Here is a 13,362-nt window from a genome sequence, read left to right as displayed (position 1 = left end):
CAATAATTTCTGGAGAACTTGAAGTATTTATAGCTGTGCCCACAAATCATATTAAAGTCAGGACATTTGGAACCAATCTGGTATGTGGAGTTGTTGCTTGCTCCTTTTCTTATAGCTGGATAACTCTTAAAATTAAATTATACTTGTCTTAATCAGACTTACATGTAGGTCATTGTACAAAAATATCAGATCTTAGGACTGCCTTTCTAACCCTATTTATCATGCAGAAGTTGAACTAAACTCAATGGGGTCTATTTTGGAATAAGTCCAAGATATGTCTAAATCAATTAAAGCCAAGGATGTAAGCTACTGTTTGTCCTGAAACAAAATCTAAAATTGGATGTCCCAATCTAAGCATCTTCTTCATGAAGGAAGGGAAAAACTACTAATGGATCCTACATTACAATTAATCTTACTTACCACTCAACAAACTGTTCTTGGCAAGTATCATATTTGCAACACAGCCCTAATCCTCCCTCTGAAATCCTTTCTCTTGATATCACTACCACAGTACAGTCATATGATACCATACTGTATTTACTCCTAATTCTTCTTTTGTATTATTTTCCAAGTATGAATGAGCAGATGTCATAGCCAAAATAGTTCTGCATTCACCAACAAGAAGCCACAGAGGGAAAATAATGGGGAAAGACCATGGTAAAGATAATGGAGGACTATAGTATAACATGAAGACATGAAGGGTGGGACAAAGAAGAAAGTGGGAAACAGAAACAAAAGGGAAAGAGCTTCAGTGATTAAGTGGGTAGAGATTGATGCCTCTACAAAAAACATAGTAAAATGATATTATACTGCCAGTTTTTCTGAAAACTGTATTGCTAGTTACACTCTCTTGCCAAATGATGGAGTAACCTCTGGTGCTGTCTAAAGCAGGGTGGCCTAATATTACCACATTGTACAACTACATGATAAAGACAGTACGTAGCACAAGTAATACTTGTGCAGGTCTTTAGATAAAATTTTGCCCAATTTTGAGGCATATATTATTCTATATGAATTGCTTTGATATTAATCAATAAAGTGTACTGAATGCTAGATACCTGACTTGCATCATAAAAATTCTTCCTCTTGTGTTATTTATCTATGATGGACAATTTCTGACTGAAGTTGCATCTTTTGTAAGACTTTTTTTCTGTAACAGAGACAGTGGCTGCACACTGGACATTAATGAAGAAGAGTAAATCAATGCTTACCATTGGTTGTAATGGGGCACCAGGCATCATGGCATTGGCTAGTTGCATTTGTTGGGCCAGCATGGCCATGTTCTTCTGCTGAATCAGGTTATTGCGGCCATTGATCTCCAACTGTGTTTTTAAGTGTGGTGGTGGGTGAAGATATTTGCAGTTCTCCCTTGAACATCGTCCCTGAAATACAGAAAAGCATAAAAAAGATTAGTTTTGCTTTGTTTGTTGTATGAACTGTTTTGATACTATTAAATGCATATAAGATACACCTCCTTGTGTGCATTTTATTTTTTTCAGTCCTGTTTTAAGCATAGATATACCAATGAAAACACGAATAATACACATCTTTAATGTTGAAGTTGATCAACATTGTGATACTGATGAAAAACCATACAACCAGTTATTATTAGTTACTCTTACAGTTTGTACAACAGTAATGATGATAGCAATTTTAATGTGTGTGCTTATTACAAAGTACAATACAGTTAAATCAATAAATAGCCATCTAAATGTGGGAATAAAATATTTGTAGTTAAGGTTTTAAATAAATGTTAATTGTAATGTTTTTAAAGTTCAATAACTTCAAAAAAAACAACAACAATTGGATCATTTTCTGTAGATGGCAAAACAAAAAAACATCAGCCTTTCTCCAAATATTGGCAAAAGACAGCGTTGGGATGAGTAATCATTGTCATTCTGTGCTGGCTGAAATATCTAAGAAGCACAACCCAGAAGTCCATGAAAAGTATCTGGATTAAATTAAGTGCAAAGTAGTACAGCCATCCCCACACTAATAATCAATGTTAATAGTCCTGCCAGGTCTATGGGTACAAGCAAACAATGCTCAAGAACTTATGAACGCTAAATTACATAAATGAGGCATATATCCTGAAAATAGCAAGCAGCCAACAAAATTATTGTTTTCAATTATCATAAATAAATGAGCAATAATGGTGCAGGATTCAATCTGAGTTAGTCACCAGGACCAAATGTTTATTCTTAGAAGCTTTCAGATCCATGCTGGAGTCCATCATCAGGCAACTTCTCTCTCTCTCTGTCTCTCTATGATGGGCTCCAGCATGAGCATCACAGCTTGGAAGAATAAACCTCTAGTCCCAGCAACTGGCTCAGATTGGATCCTGCAACTTCACATATATTTAAGGGCAATAATGATATCTACTCTCCAGAGACATACTTAAGATTATGGCGTTAAAGAAACCCAAAAATCTTCTTGGTTGAACAAATAGCCTAATCTGAATAATTCTAATTCCTTTCCTAGAGCAAATAATCTAAAAAAAATAATGGTGGCCATGCTCTGCACCCTTTGAGGTTCAAAGAGTCATTAGGCAAATAAAGTATTATATTGTTCCCTTGCACAGAAAGCTACCACACTTATATTTGTTGTTGTTGCAATGATCCAACTCAGCACTCTTTTTTGTGTCCAAATAAATGTGTTCATTTCTCCCCATCTGGCTCTGCTCTTGGTAGACAAATATGTTTGACTAGCCAGTTAGCCTCTGCACAACAGAATCTCTGATCATGGGATTTGATATAATTCTTCTGATTTTGTGGAGATAAATAATTCTAGCAGAATTTGTAAATCCAACCAACTATATCAATATGCTTTTCAAAACACTATAAAATGTGATCATGCACTGTAGCGCTCACTCCACATTATCTAAACTTGGTATTAGGCTTAGGGTTTACCTTCCAGATACAAAATAATAATTTCTGCATCATAATATGGAGAAAAACTGTGATAAGGCACATTACAGAATCAAAATTCTAAAAGCTAATGGCTTAAAGGTAGATTCCAAATACAATGTGCAAGGTCTAATTTCGGGGTTCTTTTTTTTTTTTAACTGAAAACCACAGAATATTTTCCAGATGAATGAAGAGAAAATTCTATTTCCCTTAGTAAGGAACAGCAAAAGTACAGGAAGGGTTGCATGCTGACATTCAGAAGTCCCACCCCATTTGATCAGGAGTTCAATGAGTTTATATTTTTAATGAAAATTTTAATGAAAAAATTCTGTAGTCTGAAAAAGTTTGAGAATCTTTAGATTAGTCCACATCCCATCACATAGGCACCGAGAGCTAAGTATTAATACAACTATTATGCAACCCTGTAAATATATATTTCTGCAATATGACCTAAGAGACTAAACAGAGATTCCCTGCCAAGTTAACTCGGGTATACAAATAAATCCAGTCACTCAAACACAGACACACATTTACACAAAACATCTAAATTTAATACCTTAAAGGTTATCATATTTTGTTTTATGGAAACAATTATTCAGAATCGTGATCTTTTATCATTCTTTTTTTTTAAAAAAAAAAAACCCTCTCATCTATTTTCCAATGAGAATTGTTAATCAATTTAAATTCAGAAATGTATCTTTTTAGAATGCATTCTTTTTGGCATAAAATCCATACATTTCTAAAATGAGTCTGAAAACTATGCTCTATGAATAAAGAGTCATTAGAGATGACTGAAGGGAGATACAATAGTAGTTTTTCAGTATCTGTAAGGCTGGAAGGAAGGATTTATTCTTTATTGCTCCAGAGGGCAGGGATCTAACTAACAGATTTAAAAGTATAAGGAAGTAGGTTTAAGATAGACAACAGCTGAACCTTTCTGACTGAACAAGGTATCATTCAGTAAAACAGGCTGCCACATGAAGTGATCGGTTTTCCACAATTCGAGATCTTCAAATAGAAGCTAGGTGGTTATATGTCAGATATGAGTAGGAGGGGCTGAATGACCTCAAAAATGTGAGTCTAATATACTAATAAACATTTTAAATTATATGAGTTTAGCTGCATAACGTCTGAAGCTAATTTTTTTAATCCTATCCACAGCTAAACATTTTAACAACAACAAAAAATTTATCTGGAGTTATTTGATTATTGTCTAACAAAGATGTTTGTACCCAGACAACACACTGTTCAACTGAAGGTGAAATGATTGCATTAAAAAAAAAAACTTATCTGGAAAAAATTCAACTGAATTTATAGAGTTTTGTTCAGAAAAGATCCATATGGAGTTGCACTCTTATTTTCCACTGCTTTCAGTACTGTATTATCTGAAATATTACAGTAAATGTTGATTTTTTTTCTAACTAAAACAAGGTTTAACTTTGCTATGGATTAAAAAAAGTGATTTCCAGAATATAATGTAGTTAACTATTTATTACTTTTGGAACTATATCATAGATTAAATTTGCCTTGGTGCTCTCAGAACAACTGTACATTTAACAGTTCAGTAGCAGTACAAAATAAGTCAAAAAGTAAGAGGAAAAAAAATTGGCAACAAGATTTTATGATCTGTATTAGGTAAGATAATATGGACAAATTCAGAAAGATAACAAATAACATTTATAGATTGTTACAGAAGCTTGTTCCTTTTCTTATCTTAACCTAAAGCTACCAACAGTGATGCGATTCAACTGGTGTAACAACCGGTTCCCACTAGCTCCATATTTAAAAAAGCCCATTTTCAGCTCTAATACTTACCTTCTACTGCAGCCCCTGTGAATAAAACAGCTGAGGCGCAGCAATCGCTCTGCTGCCTGAATCAGCTGTTCTTTAAAATAAGAACAGGAAAGACCAGGGGAAGGGGGGGGGGAGAGAATGCTCACTGTAACTACAAGTTCACCCAAACCAGTCTGAACTGGTAGAATCCCACCCCTGGCTACAAATCATCTCTATTTTGAGTTTTCAGTGCAAAAGGACTAAAAGCAATGTTACAGATATGCAGATTTCGCTTTAGACTTTTAACAATGATTTCTCTGAACATGTATAGATAGTCCTTGACTTATAACAGCATTTTTTGTCACTAAACAGTGGGAGTCATAAAGTCTGACTGCACCGCTTAGCAATGGCAGTGCCTGCAATCCAGGCTGCCATCATGAACTAAATCCCACGGCCGTTAGATAAGACAACTTCTTGGTAGCTTCCCACCAACGAATTGTGGGGAAACCAGCAGACAGCTGCAAGTCTGTAGGCTGGCAGGCAGGTAATTAGCTGCTGCTGGGGGGGGGGGAGCTGCAAGAGGTGTGAGGGTACAACAGAGAGCTACAAGGGGGGTGCATAAGAGGCAAGGAAAAGCTTGAAGGAGATGTGAAGGATGTGAGGAAGGAAGGCACTGCTTAGAAAGGATACATGGGCACTCATGCACCGCAAATGTAAAGAATCTCAGGGAGTCTGCATGGGTGGGGGAGTCTTACCTCAGTGTCTTGCAGTTTTCCCTGCTAATTTCCCCATTGATTTACTTGGAAAGCTGGCAAAGAAGGCTGCAAATTGCAAATCATGTGAATGCTGGGCCCTGCAACTGGTCATTAAATGCAAGCCCCCAAATTTAAATCACATTATTGTACAGGTGCTGGGATAGCTGGAACTCTGGGGACTGATCATAACACTATTCATTCAGTATCATTTTAACTATGGTCACTGAATGTCTATAAGTCAAGGACTATGTGTAGCCACTAACTAGCTATATGTTCATTTTGAACAAATGGGAGTGTTAATAGAAAAATAGCAGAGCTCCTGGCCTCTGAAGTTGATTTCAAAGCAATTTTCACCTTGTATCAAGCCTTATGGATACAGAAATACACACAGTTGTGCAGATTGACATATTGGCAATGCAGAATAAAAGTACTAGTTAACTGAAAATATATTTGCTCTCTTACTCATCATTCAATTTATTCTGAAAGTTCCTTATAGTTCCAAAAACCAATGCAGAATAAAATCTTGTAATGAAGTAAGTGCTATACAAAAATCAACTTGAATAGTTATAGTTAATTCATTTGGCTTATTGTTTTAAGGTTGGGAAATGATTGATCTTCTTTAGATAAATTAGAAGGCAAGAAGATGCAGAGAAGATGGAAGAGATTCTTATTCCTGGTCTAAAAATATGCAACTATATACCAAAATTCTGTTTTTACTATTTACCCTTTTTTAATGACTATGCATACATTTATGATGACAAGAATGTTGATAAAAAAGCATGTCCTATTGGTTAACAACAGAAGAAATATTAGAAAGTGAGATTTCTCTATAGGAAAGAGACTATTATACAATGGGTTCCCAATTACAGGATTTGTTTATTCATTAGAATACGATATTTTTATTCTTTACTCTCCCACAAAAAAGGTTGACCAAAAACCTCCATAAATATGAATGCATCATAGATATTTGGAAACACATTCTAAAGCAAAATATGTGTTTTCATTTGAATAGCTGATTTGTTTGTTTGTTTGTTTGTTTTGCTGTCTCTAGGAACTATAGAAGTTCCCATTAGAAACTGAAAAAAAAAAGCTTCTATGGTCCAAAACATGCACTCCAGAACAGATAGAATATAGATTTCATCTCTACAGGAACTTCTGCAAAAGGACATCCTTCTTATACATTTTTCTAGCACTCAAAATTAAATGATCCATTGATTTGACATCACAGTAAAAAGAAAAGTTATTGTATCTCCTATTAAGGAAAACAAATTTAGAATTACACACATTTTGCTAAACTAGATTTACAGAATGAGCCTTTTCATTCACAGAAGATGCTTGAGATCCCATAAATGTTTCCACAAACAGAAATGGAAGAAATATGCCAATTCTGAAAGCAAACTGCATGGTGGTTGAAATAGGTGAAAATAACTTTTCTTGTTCCATGAATGAAAATCTGCTCAAAGAACTCTGGATTTAATCAATTGACTCTCTTCTGGCTTTGCTCAAAATTCATCACATGTAATCCAGGACAGCACTTTTAATTCCAACTTGATCTGAAATCTGGAAACAACAGCAGCAGTGAAATTTCTCAGGTCCCAGTGCATATATCTAGAGGCTCGTCTCTATGTTAATCTCCAAAAGCAATTTAGAATACAAGTTGCAAGATTCCAGTAGCAGAAAAGTGTTGGGTCTCAGCAGAAGAACTGGGGAACTGAATGAGAGGAATTGCAGAAGGTGGAGTGTATGAAGTACAGCCTTTTAATAAGAACTGGCATCCTTAACATAACCTCCCTTTCCCATACACTTACACATGCATTTATATGTTTTATTACATTAATTGAAATGATATATAGTACAGCAACCTACAATCTGGGCAACAAAAACATTAAAAGAAGCAGACAATTTGTTAAAAAAGAAAAGGCTGCTTTTGTCTAATGGATAAAGTAGTATTTTTATCCTGCAGAGAAGCTATCATATTGCAGGTGCATTAACAAGTTAGTATTTCTGTTTGAGTTGCATAAACTGCAGAGAAAGTCAGTGCCCTAATATCTCAACTGTCATGTAGGCAGATTTCCCTGAATATTGCAGAAAACTCACATAACATAGTCAGAGCTGGTAAAATCACAACATATTTGTTCCTCAGTTTGATGGATGTAGATTTTAACCTTGGCCTTAAAATAGTAGAAAATATTTTTAAATGTCATAAACAGAATAGTATTAAAACAACGCAGAAACAAGATATCCGTAAGTAGCAATATTCACTGCTGCTACCTGCTTTAGAATTCAAATATTTCTAATGCTATTTGTGGAAATCCAAGATGGGTGCATATACTTAGTACCCAGGGGGTTCAACAGTAAGCAAAACAATTACCCTTATAATGTAACTGCAACTTCACCCCACATCTTCTATAGCAATGTTCTTCAATTTGGTACCCTTCAGATGTTTTAGGATAACTCTCCAAATTTCCAATAAGCATGTTAGTGCAAGACTGGAATTCTGAACTTTCTGCTCCAATAATTCTGGAAATCACCAAGCTGGGTAAGTCCACTTTCTGAGTATTAATGTAATAGTTAAAGCTTATTTATTGATGTACTGGATGAAAATCTAGGAAAATAAATATTGTTTTCATTATTGTCTTTTTGTGATACGTAAAGGAAGCAAGGTTTCTCCTCTGTATTATGTGAATGGGTTCCTCGATACTAGATTATAATTGCCCATTTTATTACACCACTTTGTAACACTCAAAGTGCTTGACTCTTTCAGCAATGTTATCCAGAGAGCATAGAGCTTGATATTGCAATTAGCTTCCATGCACAGGCTTTTCATAAATATATATTAAGGAGACACAGAAAACAAGGGAATGCTGTAAGCTGCGTTAATGCCAGTCACTGCAGCTCTTTGCCTCTTAATCAGAAGGAATGAAAAAATGAGAGGGGGGGGGGAGGTGTCCAGGTGGCTATCACATGATATTTTGTTCTAGTTCTCCTATCAACAACATTTAAATTGAAAGCCCACACTGTGCAAAACAGCCAACAGTGCACTATGTAATTAGGACAGCATTATGTCTGCAATATTTCATTTTACTTCAAGACCTGACAAAAACTGGGCAACAGAACAACCAAAATAACTTTTGCAGTATTCCCCCCACAATAGAAGTGTTTTCAATCCCCCCGCAGAACTTGGCTAAAGGCATATGCAGTATTCATTTGTAGTACAAATGTAACTCAACGCCGCCGCCCCCCAACTCAATTTCCCATCTTTTTTATGTATCCTGGTATGTGTGGTATAAACCCAAAAGGATTTGCAAGCCCTTTTGACTGAAGCCCCATGTAAACTCTCCTTACAGCTTTATCTATCATATTTTGGTCTGGCATGACTGTAAATCTAAGCTCTCCATACTCACAGTTCCTTACTCTGGAACTGACTGGCTGGTGGTAGACTCCTGGACGTGACTTGGCTAGAGTACATGTTTTATTGCAGACAAGAAGGAAACTTCTTACAACAGACTGCTCTACATATAATCAAAGCCTTTATATAGGAATCTGCTCTAGGTTTTAAACCCAAGGCTTTCTTCTCTGGAATTACCGACATTACAATCCTTTTGAGCTTGGTAACTGCTAGTTCGTCTCAGCAGCTTCATTTCTAACCCCATCTGCAGCCTACTTCAATCAGCTTTCCAATCCTGGGCCTGGGATTGCTAGTACTTACAATTTAATATTCTTACAATTTCCCCTCGCTTTCCAACTGTTTTTTAAAGCATTAGGGTGAATTGTGGGGTCTTTCATGTATGTAGTTGCCTCCTCCCTTATTCAGCACTATATCTTTTCCAGGGGAATGCCAGCTAGGATGTTGTCCAGTGAACCAGTTGTTCTTTCTCTGTACAAAAGCTAAAGACCTAACAGGTTGAGATTGAGCATTAGAGCTCACACAGTCTCTAATAGCAGACCCAAGCTGCTAACTTGCAATTTTTGCTGCCTTTGACCTGACAGTTGCTTTATCGACAAGGAGGCTTCCTTCATATAGATCGTTTCAATTGGGATAACAGTGAATTCAGTTTGGCTCCATTAAAGATCCAGGACTAGAGTCCAGCAGGCTGGCCAAGCTGGGAGACAAAGAGAAAAAGCTTAGGGAAGTTAAACCTGACCATTCAGATTTGAATCAGGAGGCACAGGAACAGGACAGGATAAGTGGGTAGCACTGTGGTTGGCTAAGGAAGTTCAGATTTTTTTTAAAAAAGAAAACAGCACTGTACAGAAGTTGGGTTTCCTCAGGCACAGCCACTAAATTTCCACTCTGCAAAGCTGGAGTTCTACTTATCTTCTGATCTTTCAGCAGTGAGATCAGATTCTTCCCTGCCTGCCCATTGTTCATATTCATAGCACAAGGCAGAGCAGTGTGACCAAGTGTAATGGCATGTGAGAATGGCCTTGGTAAATGAGGAAAGGAAATGTTGCCTAAGATACAATCATACAAGAGAATGGTAACCCCCAAGGACTTTAGGGTCAGAAGGGGAGACTTAAGCACTGCCCTAATTGACCAGGGAGTTAAAAGGGGTGGTGGGGTTTGTATCTTTAGACTGGAAAGATTCTGTTAATGTAGCCTTATAAGAGGATAGAAATAGCTAATCAAGTCATATTTCCTGGGAGGAATTTGCCTGGGAAGGCTAACAGGTAGGTCCTCCAAAGACAAAATCCACAATGAAAATCCATCCCCTATCCCAAGCCTATTATTCTTGTCCTATTTTCAAGAAGTAAGTGTTAAGAAAGAACTGGTTAGCTGGTGTTACAGTCTTGATGTCACCTATTACTATGATAGATGAACACTATGGCAACCAAGAACTTGGAGGGGTGCGTGCATGATTGCATCTATGCATATCCATATTCCTATCGTAGTGAACACCAATACAGACTTCAATATTTTCTAGTGGACAAAATGGCTATATATTCAGGGCTATATAACTCAACAGCAAAGCACATTTCATTAAGAAGGGCTCAAGTCAAAATCTTAGCATCTTCTTCTAGAAAAACCTGGGGAAAAATTCCTCCTGATATGGTTACCAATCTAAGACAGAATAATTACTGATTCCACCAGTAGCCTTGATTCTGTAAGAATGTGGCAGATGTGGACTCTACAAAATCCTCTTCCTTGGCCAAATTGTTCTGCTTTGCCTCTCTTATATCCTTTTATCTAGTAACTCTCTTTTGCGCTGTCCAGAAATGTTTTGAGGGGAAAATTCATTATAGATGAGCAGAATAAATATAGATGAAATGGCTTAATAAAGTTTAAAAGCCCCTTATTAACACAGCTTTATTCACCCACCATTAGCATTTTATATTTTCCTAAATGTATTAGCAGTAATCTCTGCTCTAAGTATCAGGCCGTATATAGTCAAAGTGGGATAATCAAAAGAAAGATATCTACAGGCACAGACTAATTTCAATGCTTGCGATTGACAAAACAAAAGAAATACCAAAAAGAAAAAGAAAAACCTCAAAGGGATTAGAGAAATTCCAAATGAGTGAACAAGACCTAGTCATGTATACTGACAAATGGGTAGGGGGATGAGAGATGGAGTGCACAGAATCCTAAGCAGTAAGTAATTGTTATATATCCCATTTATAGATATTTATGGGTTTCCCAAATGCCTGTAGTTTGGCAGTCCAAAATGAATCAACTGGGCACAAAGGGAAGGTATCACCAACTTATAGAAGGGGAAAAAAGATATAGGTAATCCTCATATGATGACTGGTTGTTTTATAACTTTTTGAAGTTACCACAGGCACAAAATTGATGTTTTATGACAGAAAGCATCCACAGCCATTATAAATGGTTGTGCCACCTCTTCCTGCAGTCACATAACTATAAGTCAGGTTGGTCAGCTTTATGACCAATTAAAGCATTCTACAATCACAATTTGCAATGTTTACAGCTGGTTATCAGCATTTTTTGTCAGTTTTCAGAAAATAAAACCCCCTCTCATTCAAATAAATGGGTTCATTTAAGACTGCGGTAGTGACTTTGCATAATGACTGTGGCATTCACTTAAAGACAGCCATGAAAAAGCCTGGCAAATTTCTTTCATGTAGATGCTTTGACTTATGACCACAATGATTTACAATCATATTTCCAGACTTAATTATGGTCATAAGTTAAGGACTGCCTGTAAATATTTAGAGAAAAATAAGAAAAAGTTACAGGGGAAACACAAAATATTCCAATGAGATTCCAATAAACATTTTCAGCATTGGTTAACTGTATGTATAGCATCAGGAGGAATTGGATGAGACATTCTAGTCTAGTAGAACCTTAAACTTGATTACTTCACCGTGAAACAGTTGCTGGTTCCACTTATTCTTGAGGACCCAGATTGTTGGGGGCAAGATGCTGACTCTATAAACCGCTTAGAGAAGGCTGTAAAGGACTGTAAAGTGGTATATAATTCTAAGTGCAATTGCAATTATATTGCTATCTGTACCAGTCTTCTAAAAAAAAAAGATAGTCCCTTTCTTGCGTTGGCTTCTGCAACCCTTTCAAAGCTGTGATTAGTGATACTTGAAATATTCACCTACAAAGTGTAAAGAAAAGAATGACAAAATCTTCCTTTTATCTCTTATGCTTCTAAAACCTTTCTATTTTTATCACTTTGTAACTTCTCATAGTTTCAATTGCATTGTAAGCTTCACCAGCATGCTCTTTGTAGCCATTTATAGAGAATAACAGTACAATTCCTTGGATTTAGATTTACATCCATTTCAACCTGCTCCCACTGTGCTCCAATGCTGTAATTATCCAATTAATGCTGATGACAAGCAAGAGAAAATAGCAAACTATACCATGACCTGTTTCCAGATTTCCCAAGGGTTTTCAATTAGCCAACACTGAAAATAGAACACTGATAATGGGTGTGGTACAGCAGTTGAAATTAGAAATGAGGACACCCAGGTTTCAATCCATTTCACTAGATGGCTTTAGACTTTCAATTCAACCTAACTTATGAGTTTGTTGTGGGAAACTGGGAGAATGATTTACACTGCGCACAACTTCGAATAATAGGGTGAGAGATAGTCTAGAGTCATCTAGTGAGTTAAGGGACATGAAACTAATCATCATTATCTTTTGCTTGACTTTTGATGTTTTGTATTTTCTTCAGAATACAGCTATTAAAATGTCACATGTTTTTGTGTGCCTATACACTGGATGCCGAAATTTGAGATGTTGCAAAATTCCAAATCTACTAATAATGGATAGGCATTACAATTCAACATCTGGAAGCCACAGCTTTTCCAGTCCTATGAATGTAAGCAAAAGCATTCATATTTTGGGAAAAAGTTCTATTAGGTTTTATAAACAGTAAAAAAAAAACCTCTCGAGAGGTATGTGTGAAAATTATGCGTGTTTTCTTTCCCAATAACTTCTCAAAATAGTTAATTTTCAAAACACAAAACTAGGATTTGAATATGTGTGTCTTAGGATAGACACTTAACTACAAGTTTTAGGTGTTTCCTCTGAAAATAAAGGTAGGTTTTTTTTAAAAAAAGAGGGAGAGACTGAAAAGCTGTTTTCACTTTTCAGTATTACAGTATTGGAACACTCTTGAACTTATAAGCGAACTCAGATTTACATAAGGAATGTTAGAATCAGAGTTACTTGGTGTCATGTTATAAATACTAAGGAGCACAGAGAACATAACATTATTGTAAGCTTTGTATAAAGTTGCGCTCACTGCAATGATATAAAAATAGCTAAAATAAACAGTCCCAGCAAGCAGGCATGGCATAACTGGAAAAACTTCCAAATACAGTGCCACTCATTCTTTTTTTAAAGGAACAACCTAACTGTTCCAAAGTGAAGCATTTCCTGAATGAATGCTCAGATTTAAACCAGGTGAGTGTTTCTACAAAAATACTGTTGTTGAATTGGCTGAAGA

General features: G+C 36.1%; 1 protein-coding gene across 50 annotated transcripts in view; it reads right to left on the bottom strand.

Moving 5' to 3' along the window:
* MBNL1 (muscleblind like splicing regulator 1) overlaps positions 1 to 13,362 on the bottom strand; it is a 173,574-nt gene that overhangs the window by 42,863 nt on the left and 117,349 nt on the right. For all 50 annotated transcript variants that reach the window (XM_087965158.1, XM_087965162.1, XM_087965175.1 and 47 more), the window contains one exon: positions 1,212 to 1,382. In XM_087965158.1, the coding sequence (XP_087821284.1) occupies positions 1,212 to 1,382 (171 nt within the window). The remainder of the gene's footprint in view (positions 1 to 1,211; positions 1,383 to 13,362) is intronic.

This window comes from Notechis scutatus, chromosome 4 (genome assembly GCF_049901735.1).
Source record: "Notechis scutatus isolate UNSWTSFEM ecotype Mainland chromosome 4, rNotScu1.2, whole genome shotgun sequence".
NCBI classification, from domain to species: domain Eukaryota; kingdom Metazoa; phylum Chordata; class Lepidosauria; order Squamata; family Elapidae; genus Notechis; species Notechis scutatus.
Note: the sequence above shows the minus strand (reverse complement) of the source record. Positions and strands in the feature narration are given on the sequence as shown.